Source organism: Fistularia commersonii, chromosome 21 (assembly GCF_037954325.1).
Source record: "Fistularia commersonii isolate RoL2024-O1a breed Wild chromosome 21, RoL_Fcom_v1.0, whole genome shotgun sequence".
In the NCBI taxonomy this organism is placed as follows: domain Eukaryota; kingdom Metazoa; phylum Chordata; class Actinopteri; order Syngnathiformes; family Fistulariidae; genus Fistularia; species Fistularia commersonii.
Window position 1 is genome coordinate 13,645,023 of NC_141304.1, and position 15,056 is coordinate 13,660,078.

Here is a 15,056-nt window from a genome sequence, read left to right on the forward strand (position 1 = left end):
GGAAAATATAAGAAAAGGAAAGGGAAACGCGCGTGCGTCGGAGAGATGAGGGCTGTGGAAGGAGGCAGGGCGCTAATGCCGAGGATTGAGGGGAGGAACAGACAAATGTGTGGACGTCCTGCGTTGCCCTCACTTTGCTTCCTTTGCTCTTTACTCGCCTCCCTTCCTCTCGCTTCATCAATCATACTCACAGAACCACCAAACTAAATAGCAGCGGATGTCACACAATCTTTTTTTTTTTTTTCCCCCTTTCCCTTTAGTTACCCCCCCACCCCCCGCCCCCCTTTATAGGCTAACACCTCACTCTCAATCCTAATGCTTCTTCTGCTTATCAACCTTCAACTCCCGGCTCTCTCGTCTCTTTTGCCCCCCCCACCCCCCCCCCCCCCCCCCCCTCGTGGCCTGTGACTGAGGAATTGCTCTCGTGCATTAACATCGGCAAAGTTTGAGAGACTCCGGCCAAGAGCGGTCAAACTGCATCAGTCCTCCCTTGTACAGTCCATTGATTGGTGTCAGGACATAACTAGACAGGGAAAATGTGTTTTAATCCGTCGCCGATGTCAATCCGGACAGACGCATCCGGAATGTCCGCTTCCCCCCCTCCTCCCCCCGGCGAACTCGCGACGCCGGTAGAATAGGGTTAGCTTAGCCGAAGACAGCGTTATTAAAGGTGTTTGACAAAAAGAAGTGATTTGTTTACCCCCTCGAGCACGAGAAGACACACACATGTTTGCACGTGTGCGCGTACACGCATCGGCGCATACGATTTAAACTCCCGAGAAAGGAGCTAGCGGCCACGCCGGCCAAGGCTGGCGAGGACGGGAGCTGTTTACATAATGTGTTCTGAATACCGGCGGGTCCGGCCAGGCCGCGCTGTCAGCCCGCGTTGAGGTACGGGGGCATTGTGTAATGGGACAGATAATGGTGAGGCTGATATGCACAGGCAGCATGTTTGTAGGGGCTGGAACAAAGGGGAAGGAGGGAGGGAGGACGCAACGAAGGTTGGGAAAGGGAGGAAGGGGAGGAAAAGGAATAGCATCACGATACCTCCTCGACTCTCGCTGTCTGCTGGCTTCACCTGGATAGGTCTGTTCATCTGAGAGGAGAGGGGGAAAGAAGAGACAAAGAAAACCGTTAGGATCATGCCCTCATGTAATGGCACATGCTTTTACCCCCCCCCCCCCTCCCTCCGACAAAAATAACTTTTTTTTTTTTTTTTTTTTTTTAGAAATCACTCAGCCAAATTGCCGGTAAAGTGTGTTGAAAATCTCCAAAGCTGCAGCACTTATAGCCATTGGGGGAATAGCTGGTCGGGAATATGGGTTGCAAATATTATTTGATCTGAGATGAAAGGCGGGAGGAGGCTTGGAAACGGGGCTGGGGTGGAGGAGTGGAGCGGGTGGGGGGGGGGGATGGAGGGATGGAGGGGGGGGGCAGATGGATGAAGAGAACGATAGATAGAAGGATGGAGGGGATGCCGGAGAGGTAACTCCGGGTCGACGGGACGAGGTGTCGTCGGTATTTCTGAAATCTCCGTTCGATTGGAAAAATACACACCAATCAACAAGCCGTATACCTATTAACCTCATGTTCTCGTGCATTTTCCGTGCAGCCACACACACACACACACACACACACACAATCCGTATCCGTCCCCCCACTGAGACCTTTCCCACATCGTGTCCACGGAGGCCCTCCTTTCATTACACTCCTGCCTGTCAAACCTTCCATCTCTGCCTCGCCACCCTGCTAAATGCTCGCCTCCAATCAATTTTTAATAATGCCAATCGCCACGCTGCCAGGAGGAATGGAGAGAAAAGGAAGGGGAGGTGGGAGAGAGAGAGAGAGAGAGAGAGAGAGAGAGAGAGGTGCGGCAGGAAAGTACGGGGAAAGAGGAGATTGAAGGGGGGAGGAGGGAAAGGTCAAGGTTCTGTGTGATGCAGCATCAGTGTTTTGTTAAATGTCATTAAATCTTTTTCTTTTGAGTTTGCTGATGCAGTCATCATCCTAATGAAGCGTCCGGCGTTTCGGGTGATTCACCGAAGGCAAAGCCTCGGAGCAGGAGGACACGGTGTCACCATGCAAACACAATTAATGCTCAGACCTTCACCCTTTCCTGGCGCTTTTCTGTTACTATTAAATCACATCATTCTCCATAACACTTATTTAGAATAGAGTTACCCATTCCCTCCTCTCCCTCATCTCCTCCCTCTCTTTGACAGCCAAGAGAACCCTACTAATGTTTTTAATGTGCTGTGATGCATTATTTATCAGACTGGCTGTTGATATGGAAAAAGGACGGGAGGGAATAAAGAAAAAAAAAAAAAAGGGGGCGTGTGGAAAAAAGCGAGTTAAAAAATGAGTTAAAAAGAGAGGAAGAATGGTGTGAATTAAAAAAAAAAAAAGGATCGGAGAGGAAGCGATCACGGGGGGGGGGGGGCGAAACTGGAAAGTGAGAAAAAAGGGGGAGAGTTGGAAAGGGGAGCCGTAGGTGATATTAAAAAAAAAAAAAAAAAAAAAAAAAAAAAGCAAAGAAAAAAAAAAAACCAGGAGAGACAGGGGAGGAATGAGGAAAGAGGACGGGGGCGGAGGGGGCGCAGACATAGATCAGCGTGGGACAAGGTCAGCCCGATGCTCCCGGGGGGCCCATAAACCTGCATACATATGAGCGCTTTTACCATGACCCATACAAATGGTCTGGCCTCAATTTGACCTAATTGCACCACGTTTTTTAAATGCGAACAAAGCTCCCAACCTGAAAGTATCTTCCCCTTTTTTTTGTCTTCTTTTTTTTTTCCCCATTGGAAAAAAAACTGTTTTCTCAGCATCCAAATGCCAGAGAAGTGACTTTGCTGGAAAATCCCCTTGATTTGCAGTCACCGGCCATCCATCTTTACATGCGGCTTAAAATAACATGAAGTGCCCGAACTATTATATTTTGTCACTGAGAGCTGAGTAGAGTTTCCTGTTTTTTTTTTTTTTTTTTTTCTCTTTAGCAGAGGTTTCCATTATCCCGAGCCCATAAACTGCTTCAAGGTCAGTTTTATCGCCCTGCTTATAATAGGATGAGTTAGCACCGGCCCGCCGGACGTCCGATCTCAAAACAGTTGTTAAGACCGGACGCCGACTAGCATGGATGGATCCCCTCCGAGGACGTCGCTGCTGTGGCCGGTGGAAGCCAGATGGCAGCATTGAGCAGTCGAGTGACTGCAATACAGCAAGTTCAGTTTTGCCTAATGGGGAGAAAATATTCAAACAAAAACACGACGACACACACACACACACACACACATGAAAGCTTATGGGAGCAGACATGCAGCGCAGACTTGTTCCCATGAGCTTGGCTCGCACACCAACATGAGAAATCACAAATTGGCCGGTGCATACGAGCGTGCACGGAAAACCAACAAAGGGATACACGTAAGTACACACGCGATAGATATGTAAATGCGTCCTCGTGAATCTACGTGTGCAGTAAATTGGCCCATCTCTCAGCGAGCATGTCTAATACCTCGCATGTACCGGCTCCGTTCAGCCTTGTAAATGCCGTGCAGCGCGTTCATCCACGCATATGCCTTTAAAAAACACTAGACACGCGGGCAGACGAGCACCAACAGGCGCTTTCTGCACACGCACACACACACACACACACACACACACGTAGAGGCTAAGCTCCATTGTTGCTGAAAGTCCACCTCAGCAGCCTTGTGTCTGAGCGGCCTTGGTGTACCACATGATCGACAGCTCAGAGAGAACTGCAACTGCACAAATGCGCGGAGCACACACTCGCTACTCTCTGCTGTTGATTATGTAACTCAATGACAGCGCTCTGCTTCGGCGCTGCCATAGATTCCCTGTTAACTAGAGGCTGAGGGAATACGCGGCCCGTACGCAGTCTGTGCTGTTACCAAACTGGTGAGTCATTCTTCTGAATCAGCCGAGTTCCGATCCGGCGTCGAGCGAGAGCCCGCGTGATCGGCCCCGGAAAACGACGCGGGGCTAAAACTTTATTAGATTCTCCCTTGGCACGAGGGTTGGAAAATGAAGTCCTTGATCTGAGCTCCCCTGCTTACTGTATTGATTTCGCTTCGCGCAAACCGCAGAAACACGTTTACAAAAACGACGTTACGATGACACCCCTCGCCGTCGTATTTCTGCAGCGTTTTCTGATGTCGAATGTGCTTCAGATGCAGTTTATTACAACTTGCTCAAGGCGGTACCCCCCCCCCCCCCCCGCCCCCAGCCCACACACACACACACACACACACAAGCTTATGCATTTACGCAGTGCCAGGGTATTACACAAGGACACAAGAGTGCACAGTCACCTCACACTCCTGTCATTGTCTGCGAGAGAGAATATTGAAAGTGTGCTTTACGAAACTTGGGATAGGAGGTAGGATTTTCTCATTTTCACCCTTGTCTGGCAGATGTGGTTTGAGAGAGAGAGAGAGAGAGAGAGGAGGAGGAAGGAGGAGGAGAAGGAGGGGGGGAGCGGCGGTACAGGCCAGGTCATTTCATTATCACAGTGAGAAAGCACTCCATGAAACCCTCCCAGGGAAACAAGGAAGGCTGCCTTCATAATATTCCTCCTCTGCTATTGTCAAAACCGGCTCTGTTTTACATTCTGCATGACTGTTGCTGCAAACACGATCCCGAAGTATATACATATAGAGGTGTATTAAAGGTAGCGGTTCCCGGTTCTCCGCAGGACTAATTCCACCGAGTCCGGGCGAGCGTAACCGAAACGCCTGCACTCGAGTTCGACGCAGCCGCCGCGCTCGATTCCGGTACCGGCTCTCCGAGGTATCTCCGCAAACAAACAAACCCTTCTCTCAGAACGGAAACATCGGCTGAACAAATGCGGTCGTCGCCCCGAGACGCTCGTCTGGGTTTCGGGTCTTTGAACGACGGGCTGGAAAGGACGGCGATGGCATGATTGGCGACGGTAGAAAAGAAAATGATTTATTTGATCCGAATTAACACGGCGGCGGAAAAGAAAAACATGCGGGAGGTTCGTCCAGGCCTGTGAACGAGAAGGTGAAGCGATCTCGCCGCGGCAACCGGACTTGGTTTCTTGCCATTTGGGAAACTTCTTCAGCTCTGGCGGAGGTTGTCCACTATTTAGCTACCGCCGCTCAAATTGGGATGTACGTTCATGTTAATGAGAGCGTTATTTTGCAGAAACTTGTTGTGTTGTTGTGTGCGAGAGTGAGCGGTCTCTAGGCCGCAGCGCCTCCGTCAGCTTGAATGCAGGACATAGCATTATAGATATTGACTGAATGGATGAATTAATAAGTAATAAAGGAATGACTTTGCCTTTACAATACATTTTATTTTCACTCATGTTATCTTCACTCAATTTTCTTTTTCATTTGATCACTTTGTCTAGTTTCACTCCTTTTTTTTTTTTTTTTTTATTGGACGTACTTTCAAGCTTCAACCCCTGCACCAAATGTGCTGCAATATGAATAGATTTGATTATAAATACTGTTATAATAGAAGATTAATCGTGGCGTAGTGAGAGAGGATATGAAGTTAGTTGGTTTGACAGAGGAGGATACAGAGAATAGGGTTAGACGGAGGAGGGTGATTCGCTGTGGCGACCCCTGAGGCCGAAAGGAAAAGAAGAAGACGATAAATACAGTTATATTATTATCATTTGCAACATTCTGAGTCTCAAGTATTTGAAATCCATCCATCCATCATCTGCCGCTTATCCTGCACTCGGGACGGAGAGGCAGTTTCACCCTGGACTGATCGCCAGTCAATCGCAGGGCCACATATATAGACAGAAAACCATTCACTCGCTCTTTCGGGGGCAATTTTCGGGGCAATTTTCCCAATTTTTTTCCATTTTTACCTGTTACCTGCAGGCCGGCGGTGTCTGGTTGGTGGGGTGGTAGCCTGCTGGTAGCCGGCTTGTTGTTTGTTATAGATATAAGGCTTCTCTGCAGCCTGGATTCGGCTTCCAGACGTGTTTTTTTACCGAGGATTTTGGCACAAGGGACAGGAATGGATGAATTTTTGAGTGTGGCATGTGACTCTGCCTTTCAGATGGAATACATTTTATATTTACTCATGGCATTTTCATTCAAGTTTCTTTTTTATTTGATCACTTTTTCTGGTTTCATTTTTTTTTTTCTTTTTTTTATTTTTTTTTTTATTGGAAGCATTTTAAAGCTGCAACCTCCTCACCTGTATGAATAGAGGTGACAGCAATTTTCCCATTTTTTTTCCAATTTTGGATTGGGGGATGTGAATATGCATTGGATTTACAATATATTTTATTTTCACTCATGCTATTATCATTCAAATCTCCAACATACTTTTGAATCTTTTTACTTGGTTGCGTTGTCTACTTTCACTTTTTTTTTTGTTTATTGGAAGCACAGATGAACCTCTGCACCAAATAAGCTACTGAGTTGATTTTAAATACAGTTATATTATTATCATTTGCAACATTCTGAGTCACAAAAGTATTTGAAATCATCTGTTGCAAATTCCTCGGCGCTGGCCGACCACCCACGTGCGTCACCTCTGCTGAGCGGAGAGAAGAGTGTTGTAATGTGACTAATGGAAGTGGAATCATCTGGTAGCAGAAGAAATGTCATTTCCCTCCACGGTGCAAGACGTGTTTAATCACGAAGGTAAATTCGGGTCAGTCAGTCGTAAAGCGCCGCTTTTCCCTGAAAGTGAGCGATGCTCTCACAAGGACACGGGCTAATCTAGGTAAGAAATGACTTTTTACAGCAATTAGGCCGATCGGCAGTTAAGAGACCGGGAACCGCCAAACATCCAGAATGAAGCGGGTTTATGGCCACCAACATGCCGCTTTGTGCAGCGCGGGTCAGCGTGGGGAAGGAGATCCGTTAATATTCCGGTTAGAATTTGCCGGCCGGTGACAGCCGGCAGTGGTACCAACCCGCCTGCAACCCCTTTGTGCAGGATAAGCGATATAAAAGGGTGGAATAAGTGAACCAGAACATATACTACCCGATGCTGGCGGTGCAGCATTTTGCGCGATTTAAAAATCCATTGTTTCTATTTTGATCGGGAAAGATAATCGGTCGATTCTGATCCGAAACCACGGTGAAATAAGTTTCTCAGCCTTCTTCTGATTTGCATTTTGCCGCTGAGCGCTGTTTGATTATACACTGCTCGAAAAAAATAAAGGGAACACTTAAAAAACACATCCTAGATCTAAATGAATGAAATATTCTTATGAAATACTTTGCTCTTTACACAGTTGAATGTGCTGACGACAAAATCACACAAAAATGATCAATGGAAATCAACTGTATCAACCCATGGAGGTCTGGATTAGGAATCACACTCAAAATTAAAGTGTAAAAACAAACTCCAGGCTGATCCAACTTTGATGTAATGTCCTTAAAACAAGTCAAAATGAATCTGTGTTGCTTCCTGAGTGGACACTATGATTTCACACAAGTGTGATTGACTTGGAGTTACATCGTGTTGTTCAAGTGTTCCCTTTATTTTTTTGAGCGGTATATTTGTCGGCAAATACCTAAACTAAAGATATAGTCGGATAAATGAGTTCCTTTTTTAAGGGTGGAAATCTCACGCAGAGACTTCATGTTAATGTTCTTCAACTTCCTGTGGGCAAAGCGCGAGGTCTTCACGGTCTCATTCCACCTCAGACGCAGAACTACAGTTCTACATTAATGTAAGTGAATACAATAAACTAACTTCCCTTCAAACCGATTTTATATCCTGCGAGTATTCGGAGCAAACACCGTAAGATACCGTCTACATTTTCTTCACGGTGTGTACCTTCTTGAAAAAGCCATGTTGGAATAAGCCTTTCCCCGTGAATAAAGGTGATGCATAGTTAAATCCCGCTTGGATTCCCGTCAGGTTTCATCTCCGCTAAGGTTTTACACATCTCAGTGGGTGTTCTCTCTTTCCTCTTTTGTTTGCCATCCTTAAATAAGGCCAAACATCAAACCTCGGTTGAAGTCGGAATGAAACGCATCGCTAGGAGATCGGCGTCCGTGTACGACGGTAAGAGGGCATCACGATTTTGCTTTGGTGCATTCTGTTCTTTTTTATCCCACATATTTTGCAGACAAACAGAGATGAGCAATTTATTTAATGTCTGATCAAGGATGAGAAGAGTCATTTCTGACAATGGGACGGCCTGGCCCTCGTTGTTTGGGGCTGGGATTGAGCGGCGTGCTGCACTGCGCCTGAGTGGACGTGAGCTAGATAAATACTGAAAAAAAAAGAAAAATCCAGATGAATTATGAATTGGCACAGAATGTAATTTCTTTTCCCGCTTCAGCCCGGCCGGCGCCGAGGCGGCTCTCGGCACAACAGCGCGGCCGCAGTGTGCATTATGGCAAATGAGACACCGGCCCTCATTTATCAACATTTCCTCATGTTTAGAAGCGTTCTAACCGTGCACCAAAAAACCACTCCGAGCAAAAGTCACGTGACAAAAACGCGGAACCCGTTTGAAAAAAAAAAAAGATAAAACAAACATGGAATAACGGACAAACGGGTATTCAGGTGTGCCTGCGCGCTCTTAACCGTCTGCTGCTTCCTCAGCCGACGAGGAAATAACCGCGCTGATTTATTTGAACGGCTGAAGTTGCGCGTTCAATTACCACAGCTCCGGCCTAAAAGACATCCCAGAGCAACGCAAATTCATTACCAGTTGCTTTCCGTGTCTTAACCCCGAGATCTCTCTCCGAGAGACCGTGTGAATGAAAAATGCAGTTGCCGTGGTTGCGGGCCTGTTTATATATGCCGCTGCTCGCTCTGCGGAGCCGCCGTCCCGGCAGTGTCTTGCGAGATCACCGCGTCTCCACAAAGGCAGATGAAAAGAAAACACACAGAGATCAAGAAAAGAGGCGAGTCTCTCTGTCCGAGTCTCTGATCATCGCTGATTCCCCCCCATCAACGCAGCTTTTACACGCCATTCAAGGATACGCCGAGCATGAAAACGACGAACGACAAGCGCGCGTGCTTATATATATGTGTGACAGAATCATTTCCGAGATGTAGATTCCGAGTTATTCCTCTTTAATAATGCCACCTTGTTTTTTTTTTTTTTTTTTTCTTGTGCAAAATGCCTCCTTCGGAAAAGAAAAAGAAACACTTTCCCCAACTTTCTGAAGACCAGTTGTCAAAAAGTAGTTACAAAACACAGACATTTCAGAAGCTGCAAGTTATCACACACCCCCGCACCTCCTCCTCCACTCCTTTCTCTTTTGCCTGCAGTTGGTTGAGAACAGCACCGCTTTTCTCACATTCATTGTTTGATCCGTTTCACACCGGCCCACCTCTTCTTTATCTCCTCCTGTTTTCTCCTTATTTCGCTGGCAAGCGGCCTGAATGCCCGCGCTGGTGGGACGGCTTTCAAGCGCTTTTGAATGAGAGGTTAAAATGCAAATGTCGGGCCCTTTTTTTTTTTTCCCGCTTCCTCGTTCTTTCCTCTTTCGGCCCGTCCCCGCCACGAAGTCGTTGTTTTATTGAGTAAACGAGTGTGTACGTGTGAACCCCCCCCCCCCCCCCCCCCGCTACACACACACACACAGCCGCTACAAGCTAATGCATAAAACAGTGTTTTCCCAGTTTCCCTTCATCTCGGCGTGTTCTCCACCGATATAAGAATCAATGCAGAACGAGAGCCATGAACACTTTAATGGAAATCGACGTTTGAGAATTATGTTGTCACACTGTAAGTGGATAGAAAAGCAGATCAGCTGCACCCCCCAAATGATTTTACCCTGTCAAAACCTGTTACAGCTTAAAAGGAAACTCACACACGTGCACACAATCCCAAGGCAGTCCCCGTGCATGTTTACTCCTTTCATATCCCTGTATGAAGAAGAAGAAGAAGAAGAAGGAGAAAAAAAACCCTAATAATTGTTTGCCGTGTTTTTTTTTTTTTTTTTTTTTTACCTTCGACACAAAACATCAAGGCAGACGCCGCGAAAACACAAACCTCGTGCAACAAAATGAGGCGTCGCTAACGGGAGATGAAGAGCAGGCCGTCCGCCGCGCACGGAAAACGCGACGAGAGTTACATAATTGGGCGTACGGCACCTTGGCAATCAACTGCTCCGACGTTGCCATGGGGACCATAGCTTTGACTATAAAAAGAAAGGATCCATATGTGGAGGCGGCTGAGGGCGGAGGTGCGGAGCGAGGCGGCGAGAAAGAGAAAGAGAGGAACGAAGAAAAAGACACGGAAAAATGAAAAGGGGTGAGAAAACAGGGTGCGAGAGGGAAGGTGTCGCCGAGGGCCCGAGCAGCTCTCGGTTTCCGGAGGGTGTGTGTGTGTGTGTGTGTGTGTGGTGCACCTGCGTGTGTGTGATTAGAAGTTTACAGACCTTTCCAAGCATGCGTGTGTGCGTATGTGTGTGTGTGTGTAGGAAAGCTTGAAGATAAAAAAAAAAAAAAAAATCCTACAAGGACAAAATGTGATAGAGCTGGTTAGTAAGCGAGGGGAGCTTGGAGAGAGAGAGAAGCTAACTGGAGAAAGTGTGGAGGACAATTTTCAGCCTCTCTCCCGCTAAGCTCACTGTATTGTCCGGGCTTTGCAGAAATATAGTGAAGATTAGACCCGATGAGAAAGCCATAAATTCTACTTTTCTCTTTCCAGAGATGAACATAAATCACAGCTGGTTCTGGCATTCCATCACAAGGCTTTTGCTTTTCACTTATGTAATGAATTTAAAAAAAAAAAAAGAAAAAAAAAGAAAAGAAAAACAAGTTCAAAGCTGTCACGTTCAGAAACGGGCGACGGGCTTTTCTCGCCCCGTCCCCCCCCCCCGACAACGTCGGTCCTTCCACCCAGCCGTCACGGAGACGATGAGTGGCTTTCCCCCTAATTGCAATGGTAGTGTTCGTGAGGCAGGAGTGTGTGTGTGTGTGTGTGTGTGTGTGTGGAGATGAAGGCTCCACTGCAGACTTGAAAGGCCTCTGCATATGAAAGATACCTTGCAGCACACGCAAATGTAAATATAGATACAAATAGAAGCACCGGCAAACACACACACACACACACACACACACTGAGGAACTCTCAGACAGGACGCGGGTAGGGTGGGGGCGCAACCGTGCCCGTCAAACCGCGGCCTAGCGCTCCTCACCGCTATTTTACTTTGTCTCCTTGAAGGCAGGGTGTATCTGTCAGCGCCGAGGAGAGTCCCGACATCACTCCCGCTCCCGGTGACGAGCAGGAGAGGCAGTAAAGAGGAAGAGCGCGTCGGTTAATAAAATCCTCAGGGATTTTCACACTGTTCAGGAAACCGGGACGCCGCCAAGGTGATACTCCCCTTAAAATTTGTACTTTTTTTTTTTTTTTTTTTTTCCCAGAGATTACCGCCTCTCCGGCAGCGAGTAGGTCCTCGGTTCAATTGCACGCGACTTTGCATGCGTCCAAAAACATGCAGCGCGAATGAGAGCGAATAGTCGTACGCCTCTAAGTGACGCCGACCCCGCCTTTCGTCCATGAACAACCCCTCTTACTTGAAGTGATCCGCGTTTCCATAATATTATATTTCGAGAAGCACTGATAAAACCCCGGCGGTGATTTGGACCTTCTTTTTAAGTTATTGAAGCGGCGGTGGACTGACTTTCCACCAGAAACAGATGCAGCTTTGACTTTCTAATGAATTCAGGGACCCGGGTTACCGTGAAAGCTCCGAATGCTGGATGAGAATACGACCTTTGACAAGGGGTCTCTTTATCTCCGTCTCTCATTAACCAAAACCGGAGCGTGTAGCGCCAGCCGAAGAAATATCCATTACATTTCGGGATTAAATTGTTGATTCTATATTCATATTTTATGATAGCGTGGCATCAAATGGCTCTTTCATCTAACCTATCCAACTTTAATACTTTCAGCCGCAGACTCCATTCAACTTTTAAAGTGCTCTCAGGAGTCACCATGCTTAAGATGTTTACTTTCAGAGATTATTTTCTCCATATTGAAGGATCTCGGAACCTTTTTGAGACTCCGGTTCGTCACCGGATGCATGAAACCGTGAAAAGTAAGACGTGGAATCTGACTTGAGTTCACACCTTGCAGTTTTACGCCGGATAACGTTCACCCGTTCACGCGACGGTGGCGGCAGGCAAGCGTACATCGTGAAGCCACTTTGGATCCGCCAGCGTCTGCATGAGATTATTTTCACAATCACCGCCGTACCGCTAAGTGGTCTGTAAAACTCGACGTGCTTTTCATGTCGCAAAGATGTTCATCAACTTTCGGAAAGACGTCGCTCTGTCGTCGCGAAATGCCACTCGAATGTCAGAAAGGCGTCACTTTAATTTGAAAGAAGATGTCAATTTGACTTTGACACGAGCCGTCGTGGGCATTCAAAACCAATGATTGGCATTCAAATCCCAACAGTGGCATTCAAATATCAAAAGGGCCAAAGGACATTCGTCCGGGAACGAGCACACGACGTACGAAATTCATCTGTTACATACAAATTCGCGAGATGTACAGTTTGGACGGATTAAAACGTACTCAACCGCTATAATCCACTAGCACGTATCCGGTAGCTTCCTCTTTCTCATGTGACAACTACGGCGTCGACCAAAAAAACTAAAAATATTCGGTTTTATTCGTCCAATTTTCCCCGTATCCTTCTTATAAAACCATGATTTGCCCGTATTATTCTTCAACGTGCTTTTTCCGCTACCGAGGTGGCAAATTGCAAGGCTGGTATCGTGTGTTGACACGTCTAATTGGGTGTCGGATGTTTTCAGGACAATCTAGCTGACGTGCTGCGCCGCCGCCGCAACGTGATTTGTTTTTCGCTTTATTTAACGTCGCGGGATCTGCCGTTGTTTTCTCGAATTGGCCTCGGCGGTTGCACGTGTTTGACGGAGTGTCCTTCGCCTCGGATTAGCATATCACTTTGCGTCGCTACGTCAAAAGAAAAAAAAAAACAAATCACAAAACAAAACGAAAAAAACAGCCGCCCACGTGCATCTGCCTGCGGTGAATGTCAAGGTCGTCGGAATATCAAACCTTCGTTGCGAAGAAACTGCAAAGAAAATTTTCATGAAGCGTCGGCTGGTTTTACCGGTCGGCTGGTGGAGGCGGCCGTCCCTGCGGAACACACTGACGTAGGCTGGCTCAGAAATGACAACGGATTGTGCTCCGCTTGAAGTAAACAAGGGAAGATGTTGCCGTTGCCTTTAACTTTTTCGTTCATTCGTTCAGTATCTAAACCGCTTATCGATTCATGTCGTGCACATCGGCCGGAGGGACCGGGATTGTACCGCCGACCTCCCGATCGGAAGCGTATCCGCGACCATCCCGTTTAAAATCACAATTTCCCAGACAGATGTGGAGATTCGCCATTGTCTAATCGGTAACATCAGCTGGTTTGTGTGGTTACCAGGAGTCTGTTATTACCCTAATGACATGATTCGATGGAAGTAAAGCGAGGTCGGGGAGTGGATTGACACCTTTTCTCCTTTTGCGTGTGTTTAAAACTACAGTAAACATGAAAGAAATTCAGTTTCTTTGTTGAATGTTAATGTCAGAGACAAGTAACAGATTCCCGCAGACCCCCTGAGAAAGCAGTTCCAGGGCAACATTTGCAAGGTACTATTTTTAGCGACTATAGCAACCTCTGAGAACAGGAGTTTGTTCCTGTTTTCGCCAGCCGGCGGTATATATCGGGTAAAATCTCGATATGTTCCTTACACTCGCCGCTGCGGTTCTTCTGTAAACCTTGAGATTGTCTTCACCGTGTCCTCAAAGCACACCGTCTCCGCTTGGCGGGCAGCACTTCTTCCAGCCGGAGCTCCCCAGGGTTTCGGCAGGGTCATAAGTAATTCAAATATAACCTACTTATGTAAACTCCGTTGTCCGTGTCCAAATTATGTTCCAGCTATTGGGGTAGCTGGTAAGACCGCGCGGTTTTGGCCGTCGCCGTTGTTTAGCGGTGCAAAGCTGCAGGGTATCAAATATAACCCGCGGCTTAACTCGGGGGAGTAACACGGGTCCGAGGGCCGCCGTCCTGAAATAGCCGCGAGCGGTCGTGAAACTGAAAGGTCTGCGGAAAACCCCAAAATAGCCGAACACACCCTCGCAGTGAAAGAAAAAACCTTGGCTCTGCGTCATCGTCTTCCCGCCGGACGATGGTTTTAAAAATTCACGCGGGAACCCGTGGGGGAGCGCTCGCCACGGAGGGGCCCCCTCGCTCCAGGAAGCGACGCGTAAACCCGCCACCGGGTTTCTTACCCGCCGGCTGTCACTCTGGATAGACGTTTAGATTTTCCTACTCGCTTACGGAAGCGATGAGAGTTGACGTGAGCTGTCCGCGGTGCTGAATGAGCCCGAGCGCCATGTGCACTGACTTCCTGCCCTCTCCATCAGCGGCCGCTAAATTATTGAATAATGCGTTCATTTTCATTCAATATGACTTTATTTTTGCTTTTAATATATGAACTTAGCTTATAATTGCAAGGAATAAATGAAGGCGCTTTAACGGCTGAAGACGGTTCCGTCCAGTGCGAGCTGGGTGTTGAGAAGGATGAATGGGCTCCTTGAATTGTAAAGATCTTTCTTTAACTTTAGGAATAAATTGAATTTTTGGATGCGTTAATGGACGCTGTGTTAGTGGACTGTACCATTATACAGCTGGACTCATCCATCTCTCTCTTTTTGTTTCTACAGGACTGTCTCCGAAAATTAGAATATTGTGATAAAGTTCTTTATCTTCTGTAATGCAATTAAAAAAACAAAAAAATACTCTTTCATGATATTCTAATATTTTGAGATAGGATTTTTGAGTTTTCTTAAGATGTAAGCCATAATCAGCAATATTAAAATGAGATGAGAGATGAGAACAACTTTATTTATCCCGAAGGAAATTGTTGTGCCAGAGTTTCAAGCAAAAACACAACAGTAATAGATAATGGTAGAAAGGAGGAAGAATAAGAAATACAATGAAATATAAATTGTCTTAACTGTTAACTGTTAACTACAAAGATTTGAAGATTCCCTGCGGCTGAGGGAAGTCCAGTCATATAATATTTTATTATTATTTATTATT

At 46.7% G+C, this 15,056-nt stretch overlaps 1 protein-coding gene and 1 long non-coding RNA gene across 5 annotated transcripts in view; one reads left to right on the plus strand and one right to left on the minus strand.

Annotated features, from left to right (window-relative positions):
• The window catches only part of celf4 (CUGBP, Elav-like family member 4), a 100,768-nt gene that overhangs the window by 19,001 nt on the left and 66,711 nt on the right, over window positions 1-15,056 (minus strand). For all 4 annotated transcript variants that reach the window (XM_086168067.1, XM_086168065.1, XM_086168066.1 and 1 more), the window contains exon 3: window positions 1,048-1,096. In XM_086168067.1, the coding sequence (XP_086024193.1) occupies window positions 1,048-1,096 (49 nt within the window). The remainder of the gene's footprint in view (window positions 1-1,047; window positions 1,097-15,056) is intronic.
• LOC147222394 (uncharacterized) overlaps window positions 3,778-15,056 on the plus strand; it is a 192,907-nt gene continuing 181,628 nt past the window's right edge. The window contains exon 1 of the long non-coding RNA XR_015107755.1: window positions 3,778-3,915. This is a non-coding gene — a long non-coding RNA (uncharacterized LOC147222394). The remainder of the gene's footprint in view (window positions 3,916-15,056) is intronic.